The following is a 26158-nucleotide window of genomic DNA, read 5'->3' on the forward strand; positions in this document are numbered from 1 at the left end:
TTGTCCTTTGAAGACAGACAAAGTAATATCAGCTGTCAAATATCCAGTAGCCATAACAATAAATGCTGATTCATGGTAATGTTAACTTCAGTCTCCACATAATCAAGCATTTTAAACCTTGTCTAGTATAACCTAAATAACAGAGAAATGGTTACTTTAAGTGTTGTTGTATAGTTTCAGGTTAACTTACTTTCAGGATAAGCTGGTAACAAAGCTATGCTATTTCTGCTAACGCCAAATAGCATTTAGCATTAGCTCCTTAGCCTGAGCTAACTCAGTCACGTCGAGCTTTGGTTTCATCAACCAGTCACCTGAGCTCCACCCACGACCCGTCTCTGTATCCATTTTTGTCCGGGAGTGACACACATTGACGCGATGCCAAGATGGCGACAACCATCACTCAGACGTCACGCACACTATGTACATTGTTTAATACAGTTATACAATCTGAGTAACGGTTTAACATTTTAAAGCAAATCAAGAAACATCTGGCTCGTGATGTGGCCTACAGAACATTCTCCCCTTATAAATTTATATTATATAGTTCCACAGCAAAAATCTTTGTTAAAAAGTTAAACGTTTTAAAATTAAAACCTACTTGGCAATAAATAAGATTGTGAGCTTATTGTTTTGGGTGATAAAGCCTGGCTGTTACCTGGCTGAGCAGCCTCTATTTCTTGGTTTTGAGGTCTCATGGATGTTGCTGGCTAAGAGAACGCTCTTTTTGCGGTCTCTACCCTGTTTTGTCTATCCCGATTTTCCTCCTGGCATTGATACTAATTTTCATTCTGAATAGTAAACCTTGTTCACTTAATGGTAACATTCGCTAGTTAGGCTGTGTGTTGGACATCAGTAATTCACTTGAAAGGTATTTAATTAGTTAAATGGTTTAATTAGGGTTAGGGGGTGACAAAAATAATCGTGACAAGTCGACTAATCGAATAAATAATTAACAGATTAGTCGACTATGAATAATAACTAATGAAATAATCATTAGTTGCAGCCCTACTTCTGGCTATGGACCTTGGGTGCACGTCATATGTCTCTTTCTTTCTTACTCCCCTTGTTTCAAATCTGCCTCTAAACTATCAGCTTATCAATAAAAGTCAGTTGGCCAAATGCCTAAGAAAGTTATCTTTAAGAAGAAAAATGGCATGTTAGCATGCTGATTGTAGCATTCAGCAAAGTCTATGTCAAATTTGGACAGTTCTGTTCATGGTTGTCACCTTTTTAGCCATGCTAGGGGCATAGCTATTCAGATGGCAATTTCAGCAGGTGGGCCCACCAATATCTCAACAACGAATGGATGGACTGCTGTGAAATCTTGTACAGCAATTCGTGGTGCCCATAATGACTTTGGTGAACCCCTGACCTTTCCTCTGGCGCCACCAGCAGGTTAAAATGTTATTCAATGAAATATCTCAACAGCTACAAGGATTGTCATTGCAGGAGCATGTTAGCATGCTAAGATAACATGCTAGGATTTAGCTCAAAACACAGCTGAGCCAAAATACAGCCCACCAGAGCAGCTAGCATGGCTATAAAGTCTAGTTTTCTGTTTGTGTTAGAGTTAGGCTCATTTACATTATCCCATAGCATTAGCCCATTTATTTTTCTAGTCTCAACACTCGTGATCCATTTATGATTATGATTAATATCAAAGCAATCTAGCAGGGTAAAGCAGCGCTCTTCTAAACTTCGGTTCTGCAGTTCAAGGCATTGACCAGGGGGATAGATTATAAGGTGTGAAGAAAAAGGCAGACATCTGAGATGTTCCCTTTGTAGATCACAGGCTAAATTTGTTTTTTCTCTCCAATTAATTTGGAGGAAGTGATAAGAAGAGGCAAGAAATCAATACAAGCCTAAGCAACGGAGAAAAATGGAATGAGATCCGTCAGAGGGAACCTTATCTGCGATCTGTTCCCACGCCTTGATTAAGAACCCTTTCCTTGAAATAAGGCGAGTTAGACTCATTTTTGCTTCATTCATTTATTCACAGATTGGAAAACAACCCTAAAATAACACTCTTTTATGATTTGGTCCCTCAGGGCTCAATAGATTTGGACAAAAAGCAAAGTAGTTAAGAAAGCTTGTTTTTTTTTTCTTTGAGAATTTACGCAGTTTACTAACAAGCAAGGAATACAGAAATACTTCTACTTTCAAAGAGATAAATCTCTCAAAATGTCATCAATTACAGCATCCTAGCATAACTCTTAAAAGTGGCTTCCATAAAATACAAAATCTCTATAGTCATACCAATGTTTCCACTTCTGCCTTAAACAAACGAGCATTAACCATGGACTTGATGGTAAGTCTGAGAAAACATGAAGATTTGTCCTAAAATGTTAACTCTCATGCAGACCTACACTCAGCTATGCATCAGTGCATTTGACAGGCTACTGGTTAGTATACAAATATCATTTACCACAGTGTCCCCAGTTATACAGTATCTGTCTAAACCTAAAAAGGACATCGATTTAGTCTAGTTCCCGTGACATTGTGCTTGTATACATAGCAAAGTTGAATCTTTGTACAAATGTACGGATTTGAAATCAACCCTTATGGCATTTTCTTTCAATTGTTGAGGTTGCGGTACTGTCGTCATCACATACTGAATCATCTCTAAGATATTTTAGCTTTTGATCTGTGGTAAATGCAGTGGCCTCCCCTTTTTCCAGAGTTGTCAGAATTTGTTGAGTAATTACTATCGTCAGGGACGCAGCAGTTCCATCCTAACGGAGAGGGAGATTTTATTCCCTGCTGATTAAAGCCGTCATAAAAAGGATGTCATTTGATTTCACAAAATTGTGCCAGAGCACATTGTGTTTATCCATGGTAAAATAATGGTTGAGTGTGTGTGTGAGTCGGGGCCTACATGAAAGAAGAGTGCAAATAAATCACTACCCTCTCTACTCCTTATTTGAGTTCACCTCCTTTCATCTCGGTCATTGCTCTCCTAATGAGGAACGCAGCTTCTGCCTCAGAGTCCACTTAGCCACAAAAGGAGACTCCCGTCACGCAGCGACGAAAGATATTATCTGGGCAAGCTGGAAAGGAGCATCATCATCACACCCAAACAAAGAGAAGGGGGGATAATGTTTTTTCCGCTGATTTCCTATTCAGTCCGTTCAATTTACTGCCCGGTAACAACCTCAAAGAATGAAGAAAGAGAGCTGGGATGAAAGGTGGAAATCCTTCTCTTGTTGCATTAATATTCAACATCATCTTCTGCAGTGGCTCCCCTCACTGCATGTGGGAGAGTCGGAAACCCCAACAGCCCCTCTGAGAATGAGATTTTATGAGTGAAACTGGGTTACAATCAACCTGCTGCTACTGCTCGGGAAGTTAAAGCAGAGATCTGTGAGAAAAACTGGATTTTCAACATAATCTTCTGTTGGGGTTTCATTTGAACGGCAGTACTGGTTTGTTTTAATCACACAGAGGAAGCCAAGTAAGGGAAAAAAATTCAGTGGACTACAAATAACACCTTTGTTCAGTCTGGCTTTATAAGCTGTCAGGAAGTGAATCCCCATCCCCAGAGGGAGGCGTCTACTGCACTGTCAACTTTCTCAGGAGAAGAGTAGGAAGAGGAGGGGAAAACAAGAATGTCAGATGCAGACAAAAAAAAGCCTGTTCTGTGAGCCCCATGCACAAGAAAGCATGCCTTTCTTATAAATTCAATAAACACGAAACGTCTGTAAGGAAAGCCATCTTGTCTAATAGCTTAAATGTAACTACCCACCTCGTTGCTGTAAACCTGTGCACAATAATTGGTTCTCCCTGTTAGGACACAGGGCATGATTCATGATCAGTGATTCTCAGTGTAAGAGCTTATGGAGTTGTAAATTACTGTGATTGATAAGGAGTCATAATACCAGAGCGATAGTGGCCGTCCGGTTTGCTAGTTTTGTCTGTTTACGCCAAACCTGTCCTCTTCACACCCGCCACACTGTCAGTTTCACATAGTCATTTAAGCAATGCAGACGTACAAACACAGTTGTCACATAGATGAGAAGCATTTTCAGTCACAAACCACAAACATGACCAGTCAGATCTAAACCAGTGGTTCCCAACCTTTTTGGCTTATGGCCGCTTAAAATCAAGCGCTGACTAAATGTCTAAAATGGCCACAACAAGCACAGATGAGATTGACACAGCTGTACAGGTTGTCGACTTATTGAAATAACAACTCTTATACTGAATATCGACATATTTTATCAATTGATGTTAAAATATGTTCACTTCTCCTAGCAATCGCTATCATAGCTTCCAGGTTGACTGAAAATGACGTTAGCAGGTTATGTCCGTCACTACTGATCGCTTAGGACAAAACCAAACAAACTAAAAACAACCCTTTTTTATTACTCCAATTATCTAAGACTTCTCTTGAGTAGGTTGGGAACTAAATACTGATCTAAATAACCAGTGTGAACAACAAAAGTATGCCTTATATAACTGGTTAATTATGGTATTCTAAATTTTTAGCTCATGAATAGTGATGCAACCACTCATTTTCCTCTAATGCATGATCACGCATTAGCAGGGTAACTGTCTTTAACCTTCTTCTTGTCTAATAGCAACTTGTCTAATAGCACCTGGTTTCACAGTGGATCAATGAGTGTGGAGGCCATACTGGTCCTCAGCTTCACTTATTCATACTGGAGAGCAGAGACAGGAATGACAACAGTAGAGACTGACAGAGACACACAGAAACAATTAATGAGGAAACAATTATTACTAAAAGCATATGATTTTTTTTAAAGTTAGCTCTGTTCATCTATTATTTTGAATTGTATCTTTCTTCCTCAATGAATGAATGTAAAATGGCAACATTGAACAGCTTTGTGATGTTAACAGGCATGAAGAGAGACGGGATGCATTTTTAGTGCATCAGCTGTATCTAAGATGATCTAGGAATAAGTGTTTAATTATCGTTTGATATAAAGCATACTTTCAATTGTGTGTTTATGGGACTGGATCACACCATTCAAGCTGTTTACAGTGAGACATTTAAACTGAGGCAAGACAAATCAAACTGAAAGAAAAGTGTGTATCAGCAGGAGTGAGGTTGACGAGGAGGACAACTGGAGCCCTGCTACACTGGGCTGTGGTCCGGAGAAGCGTGTGTGGCCGTCACCATCACACACTCAGTGGCTGTGTCCTTGGTCCTGCGAAGGCCCATGTAAAGCCTCTCATCCAGGTTAGCAGTCAGTTTGTCTGTGAGCTCCGCTGTGATGGTCTGTGGGCCGTAGCCTGCAGAGTCGGGAAGCTGAGGGGGTGAGCGCTCATCCGGGGGCTCTGGAGGGAGTCCAAATTGTTTGCTGTCGTCCTGAGGGTCATGGTGCTCACCCAGCTCCCTGTCTATCTCTGAGACGGAGGGATCAACAGGTGGTGGGGGAGAGGTGGTGTGCTCCTTAGTGTCTCTGACAGTTACAGCCTGCTCCCTGTCCGTTCCCCCATTCTCAGTCATCGTAGGCTCTACCTTTGGAGTGTCGGGAGTGCTGCCGGCCCCATCGCAAGTCTCCTCATCAGGAGCGCTGACGATGCGGGGGAGCGTGCTGTGGTAGCTTGTGTCCAGTGGGTAGTTCACACTGTCACCCCTCCGTAGTGGTGTCCGCTGTCTGTCAAAAGAGGACTGGAAGTGTCTAACACCAGGGTCACTCCATTGCTTGTGGCGCTGCCACTGCTTGCGGAGGTGGATTCGGGACCGGTGCTTCTTTAGCGGCGACTCCTGCTGGTCAAACTGAGGGTCGTGGCGAAGAAACTCATGGAAGAGGGTGTCCGTCTTCTCATCTATGCTGTAGTCTCGCCGGTGGAGCATGGGCGGTTGAGGTGAAGGCTGTGCAGCCTCTCGAGGTGTGAGCATCTGACCGTATGGGAACCAGCTCAGTGAACCAGCACCTGTTTCTGTGGAAACTCCACCAATGGCACCCAACAATAACTCTTCCTCCGGCTCCTCCTCAAAGAGATGAGACTCAAAGCTCTCACCGATAGTGCCAGAACGCCCTGCATTGGTAAAGTGGTGCCTTTTCTCGTGTGCTGTTCTGTCCTTAGGACTGCTGCTGATGCTCCCAAACAGTCGCAGGTCTTCTGGACCACGAGATGGAGCCTCTATCGACGCATAGCCACTGTCCATCTGCAGCAATTTACGAGTCCCCGTTTCTCCATCACTGCCCCCTCGTTCTGATTCTGTGCTTTCCTGTTTCCTCTTTTTCCCCTCCTTCACCCCCAAGCTCTCATCCACATACATCAAAATGTCCTTGTCATCCTCTCCACCCTCTGCCTCATCCCCTAAATCTTGGGACGGGCAGCTGGGGAGCCCTCCTCTTTCTGTCTCCGTGCGTCCGCCCAGCGAACACACACTGTCAGCATCACTACAGATGGAGTTCCTATCATTGTTGCTGCTCTGGTCAGACGCGGCATACTGTTCCAGTGTCGCACGTAGGGTCCAGATGTCTTTGTAAAGTGACTGGGGATCCTGGAGATCTAGGGGTTCCAATGGGTCTACACCTTCCCGTCTTGCCAATGACAGTGCTTCATCTTGGGGATCAGGGGATAAGCCAATCACCCCTGGTCCTCCATGGCTGTAGCTGGGCTCCACCATCACCTCTACCTCTACCCTGTAGTGTGCACACAGGTGTGGAGAGAAGGAAGGGGAGAAACACACACACGCACAAATACACACACACAAAACAAGTGTCAGTGTCAGAGCATTTACCCAAATAACACTCTCATCTGAGACATGGCTGTGTTCACAGTGCACAGAATGATTTTCATGACTTGCAATGGCTGCTGTTGCATGTCCTTAAACTGAACTTAGCTGAACACTGATACCATGTGTGCTTTCACCTTGGGAGAGCAAATTTAAAGACTCTGTACTGTATGAAACATAACTTGAGTGATATCTCTAGCAATGAACTGTAAATGGGCACGAGGATCATCAAATTTCTGAACTCACGACAGCTTCCAGGACATTCCTTTTTCAACAACAAACATCTGCAAACATACACAGGAAATACTGTTTAATCTAATATTCAGCGAATGAAAATAAATAGCTATGTAAGAAAATACTTAGGGAGATTGGTTATTTTTGTTGTACAACCTAATACTGGGCAAAATCTGCATTGCTATAAATGAGAACTTAAAATAACAAAATTGCAGTGACCCTTGCTCTTTTTTGGACATCATGACATTATCAGACCATGTCAGCGATGGAATGGTTTCCTATGCCAGATATAAACCCTGCGTCCCAATTCTACACTCCTCTCTCCTAAATAAATGTGCACTCTGGGAATCCCCTACATCTGGTTTCAAACCATGAAATTGGTTTTGAAAGAACGCTTGTTTATCTGGAGCTAATTAAAGTAGAAATCAGACTGTGGTTATATAGTATTTACAGTTACATAGCATGGTGTAGTTCCGATATTTAATCCATTTAAATGTCACAGCATAACAGTCGGCAATTGACAAGAGGACAGTTTTCAAACATGATTTTCAAATAAATCCTAATGACTTACAGTTGATACTGACATTTTCCATTTGATTGTCCTGTATTCCTGCTCATCTGGCATGTTAAAACAATTGCAATGGTCTTTCACACAGTTCATAAAAGCACACAGGCAAAGTGGTGAAGAATTGGGACTTAGAGCCGTATCTGGCTGTATATCATTACCGTGCATTTTCTAGCTATAATAGTAAAGAAATGAGTGCGAGGCAGCAAAGCAGTGAACAGGATGAATGGCAAGGGAATTAAAGATACCTGCCGAGGGAGGGGGGTGGTGTGGAAGGAGGTGAGAGGAGGCGAGAAGTAGGCTGGGTGGGGCAGTAGGTGACGTCCTGGGTGCGGGCGATGTACTGAATGAGGTCTATGCGGTGCGAGTCGTTGTCGTCCTGCTGGTCCATGCTCTCGCTGGCGGCTCTCTGGCGCTGGAACTGTCTCCTCTTTGGAGAGCCTGTTTCACACCAAATATGGGGAAAGAGCAGTGAGTTGTGAGAGTTGTGTAACAGCAGGCAGTAGTGAAATGACACTTAATTCAGGAGAAAGCTTTCATCAACTGTTGAGATTTCTGGGGGGGAATTTTTTTGGACCTTTGATACGATAGAAGGACTGAGCCTGGGGAATGGCAGAGTAGAGTGTGTGTATATAGGAAGAAGGGGATAGGCAGGAGGGATTTACTCAGGGGCTCAAATTGACTTGGAACGACCAAACCTAACGTCACTGAGCCATCTGTCTTGTACGTGTGTTAGTCTGTGTGTATATCCGACTCTTAGCAGGCAAAACGCATCTCACAGTTGGTTGCTGGAGCCCCCTGCTTAACCACTGTCTGTTTACCACGAGGGAATATCGCCAGATATACTTAAAACATAAATAAATAGAGAAAATACACCGTAAAAAGAAACTGCTAACAGTGAAACTTTGATTTTAACAAAGAACCAGAAAGAATTTTTGCACTCGCCTGCTGCATTGGCACAGATTGTTTCTAAAAATAATAGATAATCTACTCTAACAGAATGATCAAGAATCAAAGATCTAGGGCTGAAATGACTCATCGATTAATTCTTTGCATCGATGCTTCGTTTAATCCATATAACTATATAGCGCACTGTTTTGCATGGACATTTATTACTGTTGCACATCGCACTTACGCTGTGTGAACACGACGTGATTATGATGCCGCTGTTTGCAATGTGGAGGAAGAGAGAGAAAATAGCGAGGGACGAAGAAGTAAGTGTCCAAAGTATGGGATTATTTCAAGCTAAAAGAAAACAACAACTCTGTAATGTTACAGTCTGTCCAGGTGCTGTGCTGCTCCGCCGCCAAGCAAAAGTATTTCTTAAACGATGCATCGATGAAATAATCTGTAGAAGCTTTGAGTACTAAAATCATCGATAGCTGCAGCCCTACAAAGATCCATTACCTCTGGTGTCCAGACTTGAGGCTCTCTGGCTGCTGTCCAGCTTCCATTTCTTGATCTTGAAGTAGGGACTGGCCCCCTCCAGACTAGCATGGCGTCGCAGTTTAGTGAAGAACTGCAGCACAGGACCCTGGCTTCCTGCAACCCCGCCTGCAGGAAGGGCACCGCTCCCCGCTGTGGCCCCCTCTCCGACACTGACACTGCTGCCTCTGCCCCGGGGCCCTGCTCCAATCATCTCAATCTAAGCAGAGAGAGAAATGTGGTCAGAAAGAAAACCTGCCAAGACTAGCGATGTGCGCATAATCCCTTCTGACAGTGATGTTCCACACAGGCTTCCTTGTTTACCCATCAACCATCACTCTTGTTGGTCCTCCCTCAGACTCCATGGCCTTCTAATGTCCGTATGGATGACTCACTGGTTGACTGGCTAGCTCAATAGCTGGTGGGTGTACTGAGTGACTTAAGAAAATTCATCACTCAAAATAATAAACTCAACAAACTTGAGCTCTTAGGTGATCTGTATGCACAGTAGTTGCAAGATATTTACACAGTGTGACATGTGTCAAACTCAGGAATTTCATCATCAATTGTTAGTTATGACTTGATGTGAAATATTTTGTATTTTACATTGGTTGGAGGTAACTTACAGAGCTTGGCTCTTTAGTGCTGAGTGGAATAGTGTTCTCACTAAAGCTGGTGTCCACCACAGAGTTGAGAGCATCTCCAGGGAGGGCACAGCTGGGACTGATACTCAGGCTGGTCAACGCTGTTTGTGGTAGGGGGCACAGCATCGGCTGCAGGGAAGTGCACATACACAACAGATTCCACTTTTATGTCTTTTGAATCAATTGCTAAACATGCATGTTTTCTGCAATGCTTTGTCGATTAATCCATGTATTAAGAATCATACCACTACAGTAAGTAACTAAGTAATGTAGCTCCACTTCCAAAGTTAGACTTATCTATGAATATCTAATCTATGAATACAAATCAAGTCCAGATTCCCTCTCCAGCCGTCATCCCAGTACAAGTGATTGAACATCTAAAAAGGAAATCAATGTGCACAGCCTGTTGAAATGAGCAGGCAGAGAGATCCCGGATTCACGTGTTTGGATACATTAATGTTACATTTTCTTGTACTGAATCAAGTGACTGACCCCCCCCCCAGGTCAAAGGACGTCAATCACCTGGAAGATGGAAAGTGCCGACTTTGTGACAGGGCGCGTTGTCATGGTGATGCTGTTTTCAGCCGAGTCGCACTCGTGGATAGTGACTATCTTGAGGGCAGGGGGAGGGATGTGGAGGTGTGTGAGCCGGGCGTTCTTCAGGTGGTGAAAGTCGCCCTCGGTCAGAGTGTACCTGGGGAGAACAACATAGAGTTAAAGAAAAAGCTATAAAACCCTGGCAAGATGAGACATGAGTTGCATACACTCTCGATAAGTTATAAGATGATCCTTGCACAAAAGACAAAAAGCCAAGGGGAAATGTCTGACTTCAAACCCATCAGTGCTACTCTGCATTTAGTTCCACAGAATAATTCCTTTTGAAGAATTTGCATATCAGGCTCAAGGCTTCAAGAGAAATGTAGGGCAGGGAAATAATGAGAAAGGGTGAGAGCTCTTTGTGTCCACAGCATACATAATGCATTCCAAAATGGATTCTTAACCCTAAACTAACATTGAAGTGAGATGGACACAGTAAAATGTGTACATCCTTTGATCTCAGAAAGCGGTAAAGCTAGCTGGAGTTTATGGACATTAATGCGAGTTGAACACTGAATAAAAAGGCATAGAGAATTGCAAATGTGGGCTTGTGTTGGCATTCTGACCTGCGGCCCTTCTCCTGCGCCTTCTTTCCATGATCGAAAAGCGCAGCCTCATTGAAGGAGACACGGCGGCCTGTGGTGCCCGTGGAGAGGAAGCGCTCAGTCTCTTGGTTGTGAGAGCTGCCCATTGACAGACAGTCTGACTCATCCACCCTGATGGTGATTTCTGCCAGAGACACAAGAGGAAAGAGGCAGAGGAGGCGCACAGGGAGGTAGATGGATAGGTGAAGGATGAGCGAGAGGGGATGGCGAAGAAAGATTTTAGAGTGTTCATATAAAATCACTGATCAGCTGCAGTGTGGCTCTAGGGATGTTAATGCCAATTAGCAAGAGTCAGCATGCAAAACTAAGATGGTGGAGATGGTAAACATCCTACCTGCTAAACATCAGCATGTTAACATCATCACTGTGAGCATGTTAGCATGCTGGCGTTAGCATTTAGCTCAAAGTACCGCTGTGCACTGTGGTGCATGTAATCGGCGATATTTCATCTAATATATTACCGGACTTCTGTTGTATGTCATTCCCCATCTCTTTCCACTCATCGTCTGTTATCTTTCAACTATCAACTGTATTAAAAGCATATAATAGCCCAAAAATATTTTTTTCAAATCTGTCCGAAGTCAACCCCTGTCTGCTATACTGTGTATTTACTCTAACTGTGAAATGAAGCATCTTCATCTTTATCATCACCACTGTTTAAGATGAGTATGGTAATATGGCAAACTGCTGACTGAAAAACTAAACAAAAAGCCTTACAAAAGCATTTGTAAAAGCAATTTTCATTTGGAGACAGAGTGCACTGGTCCCCAAATGTCAAAAAGTGTTCCGGGATATGGCACAGCTACTTAAACTAATTGGATCAGGATCACAATATTTTAATGGAACAAGCATTACACATTTGTGCTGACATGATAAAAATATCCCTGCTTCCATCAATCCAATACCTCCATCACCCAGCCTGCATGTCTCCATTACTTCTCCCTCGCTCACTTAGATGCCTGCCTAGATCTGTCCCCCTCCAACCCCTACATTTCTTCCTCTTTGTGCATTTTTCTCTTACCATGGGTGGGCTGAGACTCCTCCATGTAGGTGGTGTTGTTTTTTTCAGGATCATCGCTGGTCATGGGGCACACAGAAACATTCAGATCATTGCTGTGACATGATTACCCCTGAGGTCTGTCTTTCATCTGTAGAACCCTACTGATGTGGGCAGCCACACGGGAGACCACAGTGCAAGGCTTTATGATCAACTGGGTTACTATTTGACCTTTCTGTGTGGCATGAGTTTAAATACACATACAGGTCAACGGTTTAAAAAGGCAGCTACAGTATACAACAAATATATGGACAAGGCCCTAGGACTGAATGTTTATCTAAATGGCTGTTTGCCTGGCTGTATAATCAATGAGGGCCTAAATCATTGCCAATAACTTGATAACCTTCAGGGCCAGGGGACCTCTTGGACTTGAAGCATGGTGCTTTATTGGATCTACATTTTCACTCAAGGGAACAGAGAAATTACACAATGAAGGTCATGTTGTGTAGAGGATGGGTTGTATATTATTCTTTTGGTATATTTTGTCTTAAAACCTTTGCTTTTAAACATCTTCAGTTGCCGCACAAGCTTATTAAACCCCACAGTTTTTATGAGGCAGAAAAAAAGAAGCTGAAAGCTCTTCCCAGTCATTTCTCTCCCTCTGATTCTTTTGTGCAGACCTATGAGTGAGCATGTGTGTCATTATATGTGTGTGTGTGAAGTGACTTGAGGGATTTCTCCCTCCACCTAGATCTGTGCTACTTCTTGTCTTTCATTTCCTCTATGGCTCCCTCTTCCCCGTACTGTGTGTGTGTGTGTGTGTGTGTGTGTGTGTGTGAGTTTGAGGGCACGTGGGGCTGGGATGAGACGCAAGATTAATCACTGCCAATGGCTGCTATGAAATCTCATTACGCTCATCATTTGTACCAGTCCACCCGATTCTCCTCTGCTCTCCCCCGGCAAGCCTCTCCTTTTCATGGCTCAGCCTCTATGCTCTCTATTTATCTGCATCTAGCTGGTGCGCTCTCATATATTCAAGTGTACTCGATGATGCGCGCTGATGTAGAGAGGGACAAAGCGTCTGGAGGGTAGCCATGTTACTGCTGAATAAACAGGGATGACAGGGAATCATACTGGGATTGGGATTCACTGGGTGGAGCAAACTAGATGGTTCCACGGGAAGTAGTTAGCTTCATTTGAAATTGCAATGAGCTTTATCTATAACGTAAGTATACACAATCAACTTAAGTACCAGGCTGTCTGTAAACAGTGGTTGCGTGTAAACTCTGGAGGAGTAGTCTCTGTCTGTCAACAAACTGTGTGTACTCATGTGTGCATACTTGTGCTTTCATGCACAGTATAAACACCACCTGTGCACCTGCATCTGCAGACTAAACTACCTTTGTGAAGCAAATAATCTTCAGCTTCTAAAGACCCTGCACAGGAGTGGCGTTGTTTTAAGTTTGGGGGAATCATTTCAAGGTTGTAAGGTTTGGTGTTATTGTGTTAGACTGCATCTCTATATATACACACAGACACAATATATAGCCTCAAAATCAGCATCCACTCCATAAAGTGATTTATTGAAGTGTTCTTGTTATTAAATTATGCAGCCACTAATTTTTTAAGGTCCACCCCTTATATAGGTCCATCCTGTTGGTTCCTTACAATGTTCTGGAGGTTGACCTTACACTGCTAAACTCTTCAAAAGCCGCTTTGGATGATGGTGTGTCACATGAAGTGCTAAAATCCTAAATGTAATGCAGAATTTTTGCATCGTACCTGGCACAGAATTTCCCCCTTCTACAACAGCAGTGGTAGGCGAAGAGGAGGAGAGAGATGAAGATCAGCGTTCCTACCAGGAAAATGGAGAGGATCACCCGGAGGAGCACATAGCCATCTTGTTGCCCCTTAGCCTCGAATGGGATCTCCTGAAATACACAGAGGAAGGACAAGACAAATTAGATGGATGGATGTCCATTCTTGACTCTTTTCTGAAAGCCTCAATTTTTAATTTTGACACTTTAGTCTTGCTACTTAGCCCATTAATGAATGATGGACAGATGTATTTCAGTTCAGATCCAGTCCAGAAGAGAAATCAGAATCAGAAGGAGCTTTATTGCCAAGTAGTGTTTTACACATATGAGGAATTTGCTGTGGTGATAAGGTGCTACACGTAGACAAACGTACAGTCAACATAAATAAATGCAGAAATATATAAATATGGAATAGAAGAACAAAGTTGCAGATATATACGTGTGCATTATTCTGGATCTGTGCCGTGCAGAAGTAACGCAACGGAAGAGAATAATGTGTACATATAAATATATAAACTGACAACATAAAAATATACAACAACAAAGATCAACAATCAACAACAAATATGTGCGACGTGCCAGGTCTGTGCACGACACGAGACAACACGAAATGCCATCCTAACAGAATTACTGCAGATTTGCGTACCTTACTGTGCAGCTGTTTTACCTTCCCAGTAACACCACTTAAACGATTGATTAAGCCACACTAGTTGGTGGGCCTGCATAAAATAAATCTATAAATGCTACGGTATATTGATCAATAAATGCCAGGGCTGTTAACCTGTCTACAGTGTATCTTACAGTGGGAAAGCTCCTGCAGCGAGGACTGCAGCTGAGTGAATTAACCACACAAGGAGTACTGTTAAAGACTCTACGGTTCCACAGGTCCACTCGCTTGGTTTTGTGTGGATAAACAGCAAAAGGAGACATCTTGAATCTCTCCCACTTCATTTGATTGGAAAAACTTTATTCAATCCGCCCCATTCAATCCGGCAGATGGAAAGCTATGACTGTCTTTCGTCTGCATGTGCATATTTTTGTCGACATTATTCTGCATATTCATTACTTTGAGTCTATAATTATTCCCTAAGCAATTCAAGATCCAGCTGTTAGCTAGGACTCTCGCTATTAGCAGGGAATGACATTTCATTGTGGAAAAACTAACTTGATTCATTAGAAAATAAACCAGTGAACAACTAAATGATTAAAATGGTCAAATCAAATCTGAAAACAACAAAGAAATAATACATTTATAATTATATATATATATTTTAGTTTCTCAGCAATTATTTTTATTTAAATACATTTATTTTCCCTTAGCTGTATAAGTACTGTATAATTAATTTGCCCATTTCTTAGATTTATTTCTTTATTTCCTTTGTTTTTAAATTTTTTTCCCCATCAAACAATATGTTAAATTTTGCTTATTTGTCCCATTTTACTTGCAAAAATGTGTTATCCTTGTAAATTGTCTTTGTAGGCTACAGAACAGGAATTGAAAGGGTTTAAATAAAACGATAGATGGCAACATGAGTGGGAGAGTAGAGAACAACAGCAGGCCTTGTTCTTTTATGGAGTATCAGAGTGACATGACAACCACTCATCTTATGTAAAGACGTTATAGGTGGTGTGTTATGCTGGACTCTATAAGGGAGAACGCACAGCAAGTGTTAATGAGCGCTGCGCTCTGACATCAAATTGTAATTTCTCTGCGAGGGGAAATTAAAGTCGAGATTAGATCAGAGATTTAATTATTTCAGGTCCAGGTCAGGATGTTCTCTATTAGCCAGTCAATCGGCCAGAAGAGAATATGAGGGAAAGTACGGCTCTGGTGGTGAGCTGGACACAACACACACACACACATACACACACACACACACACACACCCGCACTGGCACACCCACACACAGGAAGTTTGAGAATAAGCCAGTGGCGAAAGACAGACTTACTGTGGAGTTCTCTGGTAGGATGTTCCAGACGGTAGACTCATTGCTCATGGTCCAGGCCAACTAGAGAGTCCCCCTGAGAGATAACACATGCACACACACACAAACACACAGAGGAAATGACTCCCGTTACTGCAGCCGTTCATCAAAACACAAAGTCAACCACCGAAGATACTACATTTTATCTGTGTAATAAATCCAGACATACTGTAAGGTAACCTAAATCAAAACTTCTCTGAACTCATAGAATAAAGAATGTTTTATTGCAGCCCCATTCTCAATGTCTGCTGTCTAATAACATGGCAAATATTTATATAATGTAATAGAAGATGCCCATTGCAGCTGAAAGATCTTTTTGCATCTCTAACAGCCACGGAAGACTGCAAGACGAAGCAGGAACCAAACGTACGTGTGTGCTTGTACGCATGTGGCGGATCCCACAGAAGATGCAAATGATAGCATCTCGGCTGTAAATCATCACCCATAATTCCATATCAGCCTCAGGACTCTATCTACCTCCCTTGCACGTGCGCGCGCGCACACACACACAGAACAGGGAGAAACACCAACTCTTACTGAATAACTGGCTCTAGCAGCTGAGTTCCACTACCGCTGCTGCTATGCGATTGCTCTTACAGATCATAGCCATTAATACTGCTATTGCTGCACCAAACGCCCACACACTCACACACACACCCTGGATGTATCTACTCACCCAGCAGAGCAGGGTGGAAGCAACATGCCAGCAGCACTCAGCACTCCTCGCTTGCCTGCCAGTCACTGCAGCACTGAACTTCAGCACCACAACCTGTAAGCTATACTGCCGAGCTCTTTGCTGCCAGCCTGCCTAACTCCCTGCATCTACCGTCCAAGCATGAAAAACGGTTACGGGAAACACATCAGGCTGTGATCAGATTGCTTTCCTTGGCAGTGCTGTACCACATCCTGCTTTTTACCATGCAGCCCATAGCTTCTTACCCTGATGGAGGGCAGTGCGTAGCAGCAGCTCTGGATGTGTGTGTGTGTCAGGCTGTGGGCTCAGGAGTGTCCTCCTCAGCTCCCCTGCTGCATCCTCAGCCGCCTCAGCCCGCCCAGCCGACTGAGCCTGAGCTGCTGTGTTTTCCCCCCTCCTCAGGGCAGCCCCACTGGCCTCGGAGCAACAGGGCGGCAGTGCTGCATGGCTGATAATAAGCGGACGGGTTGGTCAGTTATGCAGTCTTGGGCAGGTGCGTTTCACATTAAACGAGCATTCAGCAGATGCACATCAGAGCACACAGACAGCCATCCCTCTCTCTAACCAGTTTCCGTAGTGATCATAGCTCAAATTAACAAGTAATGACACCAAACATCAGAACATGTTCTTTGAAGAAAAGCTACAACTACCTCACCATATTCATTAAATGCCATAATACAGTTTGATAACTAGATAGAAATGACAGCTAGTCACTTTGCTTCCCTTCCCCTGATGTTAAGACTAATTAGATGTTAGACGCCCCTGATGTCTTAGTCTAATAAGAAATGTAAGTAGAAATATAATATTTATTAAAATTAGGCTATGGCAATTATTTTAGTATAGTACTTTATTGAGAATAGCTTACTTCTATGATGTTGAAAATCTTGAAAATTACTCTATTGATTGGTTGCCTAAGCAGATGGTAAGACACAAATGTCCCAGCAACGGCATATCCCGTCATGCTTTTCAGAATATCGGCTAAATAGCAGCTGCGTTACTGGTATTGCACAGTGTATCGTTTAGCTTTTAGATCTCATGTAAATATATTATTACCACACTACCTATAATGAGAATTGTAATGGCTCATGATGGACAGTTACAGTTAACCTGTATAAAATGAGAAACTGTTGCACAAAAGAAAGCATCCCGTTTCGTATTGCTCGGTGCTGCAATATGTTTTTCCCCGGAACAAAATAATGAGCAGCTATTTCCTCGTGGAGGTTTAGCTGATAACAGATTTTGCTAGAAAACAACAACAAAAAATCACATCACTTTAGGTGATGAAATGAAGCCGATAGTGAACTTTTAAAAAATGGATGAAAACCAGCTATACTCCGACCATTGCGGCGAGGTTAATAAATATGCCATCTTGATATTTCACAGGCGCCTATGATTTTCATCAGTCCAGTGACACCGACAGGGAAGGTGGATCACGATTTGAGTTGGCTGCACAAACAGACGAGCAGGCATGCGGCAAAGGTAGCACTCACCTACTCAACCAGTCCGGTCCACGAAGGGGTGGAGGGGCGAAGCCAATAACGTGAAACTCATCTGTGGACACTTTAATGTGGATTTTATCGCTAAAAGTATTTATGAATGAAACCCCACTGTTTAAGACACGCCCACCACCCAGTCAGAGACGCACCACGTGACGCAAGGAGTGATGCAAAGCTGAGCGGTTGAGGGGTCTCTCAAAATTAGCCCGGTGCTCAATCAGTCTTCAAAGACGTGTGGGTGCCAGGGAAGCCTGTGTTTCTCAGTGAATGTGAAGTGTATTTTCGTCTTTTTAAATAAGCATCTTGACACTTTTTGTGTACTTTACTTCTTTTATTGATTTATTTGACATTGGCTATATTCAGTTACTCGCTTGCAGGCGTGGGGAAATTGGTGAAACGAGTTTGTTAGTTTGTATGTGGCTCTGTGTGTGTGTGTGTGTGTGTGTGTGTGTTGGTGTGTGGACCTTTTTTATACACTCTATGGTGGGCGCCAGCCTTGTGGAGGTAGCATACAACACATGGTTTTGGCGCCATCTACTGGTGGTATGTGCTCAGAAGCACAAGGAAAATGTTGGAAATAAAAGTTTTGCTAAATGGGTTACTCTTACCTAAATAGTGGCGTTATTATAGTGTTCTCTAAACGTTTTCCTATGTAAACACTGCAAGAATGAAAGCTGAAAGGTATTCCCAACTCAGTAGCTGAAACAGACATTGTTTGGCTGTGTCTGAAGCTACATTTCTTTGACTATAAAATTATAACTGTTACTTGGGTTTAATATGTTGCTAACACGATGGTAAATGACCGACTAAATTCACAATAGATCCACAATAAACACCCGTGAATTAACCGTACTGTATGTTGACTGTGCGACTCTTTTTATAAATTAAAAATAAATAAATAAGAAAGTTAAAAAAAAGAGAGAGACTACATTACCCATCAAACTTTGCTCCACCGCAAAGCCTCCTGGGTAGGTTACTAACGTCCTTGTCCTACCAAGCGCACACCGTCTGCCTTCACCCAAGGGCTTGGGGATCCCTGTCATTCACTTGTACTTGAATAAAATCTGATTTTCAGTCATGATGGCAGCAAAATTTCTCCGTCGTGCTCTTCCTGTGCTGAGGCACGCTCGCTCATACGCCGAGGCCGTCACCGGTGCCCCGCAGATGTCCTTCACTTTCGCTTCCCCGACACAGGTAACTTAGCTAGCTAACGTTAATGTTATTGGCGAGGCTTCTCGGGCCTAGCTAGCTCTACGGCTAACTCGCTCATTGAACTGCACCGTGTCAGTGTGCAGAGTAGCCAGCCTCCGGAGTCAGTTAGCAGTTTTGTACTTTTGCATGGTTTTGTTGTCATTGCTGCATATAACATTGTAGTTAATGCACGCGTTTAACGTTAGTTCAGATAGAGCGTTAATGGTAAAGCTTGCACTGTCAGTAAGAGATTTAGCTGAACTTGCTAGCGAGAGCCAACCCGAGCTGTCGACCGTGTGACATGATGTAATTTTGCCAAACGGGACCACTTAAGCATTGCTCTTGTTCCAGTTCAGTAACTTAAAATGCATCTTATGTACCTATGTTTCCAAATGTGTTGTTAGCTTAAGTTTAAATCCACCGTGAAGCCGGCAATGGGTTAGAGCTCTCTAACGGTAACCTTGAGGTTCATGTCAGTGATAAAATCAGTCCATTGTACCTCCCGATTTAAGAGTGTAGTTTCACTCAGTGCTGCACGTTTACCTCGCATTCTGCTGCAGAACGGGTATTCAATATTAAATGTATACGTTTACAACAAAAACGTAAGCATCCTGTTGCATAAAAATTAAACCAGAATGATGACAGAACACATTGTAATGGATATCGACAGTCGTGTTTTATTCTAAATTCTGACATTTACAGTGACTATTCGTTGATATGTTGAGCTGTTGGAGTGCAGGCACAGCTAGTGAATGCATCTCCCTATCCACTGTCTCAACTCTCCAGGTGTTTTTCAAAGAGGCCAGTGTGAAACAGGTTGACGTGCCCACACTCACTGGTGCGTTCGGTATCCTTCCTGCCCACGTACCCACTCTGCAGGTGCTCAGGCCCGGTATTGTCACAGTCATCGGTGACGATGGCTCCTCTGTCAAATATTTTGGTAAGATTTTGCATTACAAAAACAAACATAAATGACTGAGGTCAGACCTCGACTTTATTTTCCTAAGTCTAAAACCACCAAATAGTGGCATTTCTGTTTAGGCAAATAACCAAGGCAAATGTCAATATCTGCCTAGTCATTAAAGATTTTAGAGATATTGGTCTAAGTCAAGAGAAGCTGGTGTGTATCTTGTGCGCCACTTTCAGGCTAGCCCCTACATCTTAAATAATTGATTTTTCAGAAAAGCTGAAACATGATAAATGATATTCATTCCATATGCCAAGTCATTCACAGCTGCTTTTGCCAGTAAATAGCTCTGCTGTGTGTCTGTGTCTAAAACTCATGGAAGCTGTAGAAAAATAATGCAAATTTATAATATTTATCTTTGTAAAAATGTTATGTTCCTAGTTTTTCTTTTCGAACGCATTCAATAAAAGATGCCTATTAAGTTTGGAATGCAGCCCGAATACCCAGGTATCATGTTTCAGCTCTAAACACTGATGATAGAAAACCATTGGTGAGAAAATACACTGTGGAACATAAGCTAGCCTGGGAGTGAGGAAGTATGTCCTGCCTCTATAATGTATATTGGTTTAATAAGCACTATGAAGATGACTGTATGTTGGCATGGTTAATTACACTGTGTCTGTGTGCACGCAGTGAGCAGTGGGTCAGTAACAGTCAACGCTGATTCTTCAGTGCAACTGCTGGCTGAGGAGGCTGTTCCTTTGGAGCAGCTGGACATCGCTGTGAGTATAATGGAAACATCACTCCTCCTTCATACATACTAGAGCAGCATCTGCACTAATGCTGGGCAGTATGACCAGATATATCATGAGATGATAAAACTTGTATTTTATAATACAGCTCATACCAACCCTTTAATATCTCTGGGTGTATTAACCCTTTACAGGAAACAAATCAATGAGCAGAACTGCTTTTTCGCAATATTGGAATTTACAGGATTGTTGAATGAATGTGATGGTACTGTCGATTTGCCAGATATGTTATTCAATACATTCAACGTCTCCAGTCAAACCAGTATGTCATTCGATACTTTTTGTAACCAGCTCGCGGCAAAAATGACTTTGTCTGGTTTTGCTTGCAGCCAAACACACAAGCAACACACCGGAAAGAAAGACAAGGGCATTCTTCTTTTTGCTTATGTGCCTGCACGCACCTAGTCCATGCATGATTTTAACAGCCCCTCACCCTTTGGCTGCCATCTCAGGCATGGTTGTCTCTGTTGCAATTTTATCACTACAAGCTTGTCTTTCTGTTGGTTTCATCTTCTGGTGTCATTTAACACTACTCTGTACATTTAGATCACTGCGTTCCATCAGATCAATTCAGCGCTTTTGTGGCACAGCAGCGATCAGCTGATTTTAGTCATGGAGCCTCTGGCTACGGCTGATATCAGAAGTAGCTGGTGTGATCGGCTGGATGTGCAGCCTCTCTTTCCCTCTGCTTGCTTCTTTAGTGTAGTTTAGTGACTTGTTTAGTCGACTACTTACTCGTTAATCTTGAGAAGCTGCAGAACTGCAGTCTCTTTTCATTCAACTTACACTGTAAATTTCCAGCTAAACTGAGGCTTTTTGAAGACCCTTTTCTCTCTCTCTCTCTCTCGCCTGTCATTCACCGGTCTCGTGAGTTTTGCGTGCATGTTGTGCTGCTGACAACTACATGCACGTCACGGTTCCTTGCGGGTCTATCTATAAACGATAAAATATTCTTTGTGTGGTCATCAACGGTGATAAATTATACAAAACTCCTACGAGGTGCAATAGCTCGGCACAACACCAGTGAAGCCACAGTCTCTTCAGCAAGTGTTCCTCTTCCGCCACTGCACACACACGCTACGCCTACACATGTGCGACCCAGGGTTAGGGTTACAATTTTGGATTTATTTACGCACTTTTAAAAACATGTATTGAAAGTTTTATTCTTTTTTCATGTTTATTTACAGCATTAAATGTTAATGTATATTGTAATAGGCTGTATATTAACTTATTGGGAGAAAACTGGTAGTTCTATGTAAAATCAGACGTTGAACACCCCCATATCGCCAAAATGGCATGATCCTTGTTACGCTGCGAAGCTTCGACTGTCAATCTCACAGTCCGCCCATCGAAGCATCGAATCTTCAACTATTGGGGGTCAGCCCTACTTGCCATTAATGGTTTTAGATTAGATGTGATGTTATTTAGGATGATATATCGGCCTCGTGAGTGCTGGTATCAGTCGATGCAGATTATCTCAAGATGCCAGATTTAGAAGATTAATCAGTTGATCCGTCACTACTGCTGAATGTGTTTGCTTTTTGTGTAGCCTGCATTGATCCACCAATGAGGACCTTTATTGAGCTGAGACTACATCTTTATTTTATTTTATTTTTAAAGATTACAGCTAATGAAACGTTTAATTGAAAATGTCATGATAAAGGTTTTGCATTTGGGGAGGCGTTAGTTCCCATGCAGTCTGGTAAAATTCCATGAAAATGGTCTTTTGCATTGTTTAAACACATTTGGGAAATACTAACACATTTGGATTATCCCTTAAGACAATTCTGTGTAGGTAAAGGTAAATCATCCAAACGGAACAGGGAAATGTAATTACCTCCCCAACCCCCACCCCGGTATTTACTTTTAATGATCTGAACTAATGTTGGTATTTATCTCCTTACTGTAAGCTGTGTCATGGGCAATGATGATTTAATCCTACATATATATTTTTTTTTAATGGGGAACCCATAAATGCCAGGGATCAATATGTTTAATGAGCAGGGACACAGCCTTTGAGGACTGAGATTCAGAATATCACAACACAAGGAAGGCTTTCTTAATATATATGCTATTAGGGAAGTTTTATGAACTTTTTTATTTCCTTTGGTCTATTGCATTTAAATTGTAGAGCTTTGATAAGTTGTGTACAGAGGCTGTTTTTTCCCCACATTAGTTCTATTTAAAAAAATAGACTTTAAATTGCTCTTATGCTGGCCATACACTAGAGGGTAATTGCAGGGGATGTACCCCATCCGAAGCGGTCAGATTAGATTATAGGCACAAATGATCCTGTAGTGTGAGCGCTTTAAAGACATAATTTTAAAGTTGCCGACTGGATTGGAGGCCCCCCTATCAGAAACCCGCAACAGCGAATGAGAGCGAGCTGACTGGGAAGCGTCACCAATGTGTTGTGTATTTGCTCGTGCAATAAAATGTATAAACCCTGTCTGAATTCACATTTGAATTTATAAGCTGCTGCGTTGGTTTGGCTGCGCCTGAACACTCCGCTACAAAGCTAGCGATAATGGGAGAGATGACTTCCTGTGATTTCTCACTATATAAAAGCTGTTCATGCTTGAGCTACATTTTATTCTTTGTGTACCAGGACCTTTTCTTGCGTACCAGCACTTCTCACAAGATTGATTATATTATTGACAAGTTAGTAATTTGCATAAACAAATGAGACAGAACAAATGAGGAGCATTTTTCTTACACAATAATTTAATGACAGAATACAACCCACAAAAATGAAACTGCTGTTTTGTCCAACTGGAATTAAAATATTATTATACTAATGGTAAGCTATATAGAAGCCTATACTATGATCTGAACTTATGATTACATTAGTCCTAATCAAACCTTAACCACAGTGGTGTATCAGTATTTATTTGTGAAAGAACTATCTGTAGGCAGACTATCCAAATAACGTGTACCCTGTAAATATACTAATATCATACATTTTAGTTAATGTTATAATATTTATTAATACACTAATTGATACGTGTTACTCCCCTGGGTAATATATATATATATATAGTTTGTCTATCAAATGGTCAGATATAACAAGATCATAAGGTAACATTGTTGTTTTACTTTACGCATACCAATCATGCTTACTGTCGTTCGAAGTCACCCCTCAAAGACCCATTCTGAGCCAGGAAAAACCTTGTGTTAAGATTAAAATATAAAAAGCCCTGTCGTTATGTCTGTGTGTGTCACAAAACCAGCTGAGATCTAGCTGCAATTCTGAATCTGCATCTTTGTACCTGAGGTGTTGAGTGTTTTTAATCCAGAACTGCTCTGTTGTTATGCAGTCAGTTCTGAACTTTGAGTCCACTGTAGATATTGCCATGCAGAAAGATACAATTTTTTAGACTGTTGATGATTGTATTTGTGTGTGTATCAAGTTTACACCCACAGGGTTGATGTCATTCTTTATCAGTACAGAATGTCAGCACCGCCCCTTGAAAGTACATGTTGCGTACATTTTTGTCACAAACTGTACAGAGAGAAGTTTTGAGCTATCAGCTCCGACTGTCAGTTTTGTCACACTTGGTCACAAACGGTCAGATTGTTACACACTTTTGTCTTCATTTCTAAAATGAGACCTCTGCTTTGCCACATTTGGAACATGTGAAACTATTGGAGTTGTCTACTTGTACTTACTCACTCTCTACATCTAGCACGGACCACTCAGTGTTGACAAATGATCTTCACAATGTCGGCCTTGTGTGTTTGTCAGTCCTTTTATAGATCTTTATCAAGTTTGTCGAGGCATGCGTAATTACTGATTGTCCACCGTGGTTTGTGTCCCATCAGGGATGTGATCTTTGACAGCGGATACTGTTCTTTGAATTCGCACTAGATCGTTTCCTCTCTCATTGTGATCCTCTGTGCTGATGAGCACTTCACAGCTGATGATTTTCCACCCGATCAGTGCTGCAGTTAGACTTCAATGTTGAGTTCTTGTTTAAATGTCAGTCTTGTTAATGTGAGGCTACTTTATTATGCGCTCGCTGCGGAGGTGTCTCTTTGACCTTGGGCTGTGCCTGTGTCACTGTCAAGTTGACTTCCTAGCAGTAAATGAGTTATTTTTTTCCTCGTTGTCTTCCACTCTGCAGTGAAAATGCACGTGGGCCCATGCTGTTAATAAGGAGGGAAAGGTCAGTCACTGTTGAGTTATAGCAGATGTGTCAAATCCCTGCTGGGAGACCTTTAACTTCCAGCTATGTTTGGCATTTCTCGTTTCTAATCACTACTGTGACAAATGGCGCTTTCAGAGCAAAGAGGCAGTGGGGATTTTCTCTGTTCGTCTTACTCACTGCTTTTGAGTGGCTGTTGCTCAGTCTTGTTATTTTGACTTACATCAGAGTTGGCCTCAAAAGGTTTTTAGGATGAGTAGAGTTTTGCAGGTCCCAGTATAATCAATCTGATCAAGGGTTCTTGTAGTATGCTGAGGATGTATTTCATGTTGCAACAAAGCTATATCTGAATTTTGAGCTTTGTAAATTGCTTAACTTCTCATTGTTACACATTCTGTTTTGTTTTGTTTTAGGCTGCCAAGGCCAACCTGGAGAAGGCCCAGTCAGACTTGGCCAGCACATCTGATGAGGCAGCGAGGGCAGAAGTTCAGATCAGCATAGAGGCCAACGAGGCCATTGTCAAGGCTCTGGAGTAGACCTGTGGTACGACATCTCACCTGTTGCCCCATGATATGATTATTAGAGACATGTCCTGTTAATTAGTTTAATCCAACAGGATGTAATGATGCCGGAGTTAATACAATTTTAAAAATCGAAATGTTGACAAGAAATTAAAGGTCACTTGCATTGTGTTATGTATTCCTCATACGGAGTCACTTTTTCCCCATCCCCTCCAGGTCATCTTTTCTTTTTCTTCGGTGGATATCAATGGTCCATCTGTGTTTCCAGCTCAGTCACGTCAGTGTCCAGAAGATTCCATGCTTGCTTTGTACAGTGGATAAAACTACAAAATAAATTTATTTGGAAATACCTGGTGGTGGAGTTATTAGTGTGTTCTTTAAATCTGTCCCTCTCCTGCTACTTACTGATGATGGTAGTAGTATTGTCAATGCACAAAGACAATTGAGTCTAATTGAATCCCAGAGATTTGTATAATTCAGCTGTTGTGAACAGAACAGACTTGTGTTGCCCAAAAGCAAAGCTAATAAACATTACAGCAGTCACAAAACACTTTCTTCAGGAAAAGCCTTTCTCATAAAGCAGACCTGCCATGAAGGTGTGTGGGGGAAAAGTCGACCCAAGTTAAGAGGAACTATTAGTCTTCTGTTTGTTTGCGGTGCAGTGAGTCTTATCTGCCACTTGGTGGGAGCAGATATCAGCTATATTTTGCACCAGAGCATTTCAGCTAAGTTTTTTTTTTTTTTTTAATTATACTTCTCGTCACACCACCGTTTCAGGGAAGGTCATTTGTCAGAACCACTGCTTGATGTC

At 42.2% G+C, this 26158-nt stretch overlaps 2 protein-coding genes across 5 annotated transcripts; one reads left to right on the plus strand and one right to left on the minus strand.

Moving 5' to 3' along the window:
* Positions 1 to 1973: 1973 nt before the first annotated feature.
* cbarpb (CACN subunit beta associated regulatory protein b) lies at positions 1974 to 19259 on the minus strand. Of its 4 annotated transcripts, none has more exons than XM_046049640.1 (11): positions 18706 to 19259; positions 16521 to 16723; positions 15546 to 15618; positions 13562 to 13710; positions 11804 to 11859; positions 10744 to 10906; positions 10103 to 10274; positions 9563 to 9709; positions 8919 to 9156; positions 7760 to 7952; positions 1974 to 6620 (listed from the first exon to the last, which is right to left on the minus strand). In XM_046049640.1, exons 3-11 carry the CDS (start codon positions 15591 to 15593, stop codon positions 5096 to 5098), a joined length of 2691 nt encoding a protein of 896 aa, XP_045905596.1. In that variant the 5' UTR covers positions 15594 to 15618; positions 16521 to 16723; positions 18706 to 19259; the 3' UTR covers positions 1974 to 5095. The 4 variants fall into 4 exon arrangements, with proteins under 4 accessions (XP_045905596.1, XP_045905595.1, XP_045905598.1 ...); XM_046049639.1 differs by lacking the exon at positions 18706 to 19259 and adding an exon at positions 17766 to 17931; XM_046049642.1 differs by lacking the exon at positions 16521 to 16723.
* atp5f1d (ATP synthase F1 subunit delta) lies at positions 18752 to 25696 on the plus strand. Its single transcript, XM_046049643.1, has 5 exons — positions 18752 to 18965; positions 19749 to 19902; positions 20563 to 20651; positions 25240 to 25369; positions 25564 to 25696. Exons 1-4 carry the CDS (start codon positions 18849 to 18851, stop codon positions 25360 to 25362), a joined length of 483 nt encoding a protein of 160 aa, XP_045905599.1. The 5' UTR covers positions 18752 to 18848; the 3' UTR covers positions 25363 to 25369; positions 25564 to 25696.
* Positions 25697 to 26158: the final 462 nt, after the last annotated feature.

The sequence above is a fragment of the Micropterus dolomieu genome, linkage group LG05, assembly GCF_021292245.1.
Source record: "Micropterus dolomieu isolate WLL.071019.BEF.003 ecotype Adirondacks linkage group LG05, ASM2129224v1, whole genome shotgun sequence".
Classification (NCBI taxonomy): domain Eukaryota; kingdom Metazoa; phylum Chordata; class Actinopteri; order Centrarchiformes; family Centrarchidae; genus Micropterus; species Micropterus dolomieu.

Excerpts from the sequence above, each read along its gene's own strand:
- cbarpb (XM_046049642.1), bottom strand. The coding sequence starts at position 15,593 with ATGAGCAATGAGTCTACCGTCTGGAACATCCTACCAGAGAACTCCACA. Across the intron at positions 13,711-15,545 it reads TCCTACCAGAGAACTCCACA|GAGATCCCATTCGAGGCTAA; the intron begins GTAAGTCTGTCT and ends TGTGTATTTCAG. Across the intron at positions 6,621-7,759 it reads CCACCCCCCTCCCTCGGCAG|GGTAGAGGTAGAGGTGATGG; the intron begins GTATCTTTAATT and ends TGCACACTACAG.
- atp5f1d (XM_046049643.1), top strand. The coding sequence starts at position 18,849 with ATGATGGCAGCAAAATTTCTCCGTCGTGCTCTTCCTGTGCTGAGGCAC. Across the intron at positions 19,903-20,562 it reads CTCCTCTGTCAAATATTTTG|TGAGCAGTGGGTCAGTAACA; the intron begins GTAAGATTTTGC and ends GTGTGCACGCAG. Across the intron at positions 20,652-25,239 it reads TGGAGCAGCTGGACATCGCT|GCTGCCAAGGCCAACCTGGA; the intron begins GTGAGTATAATG and ends GTTTTGTTTTAG.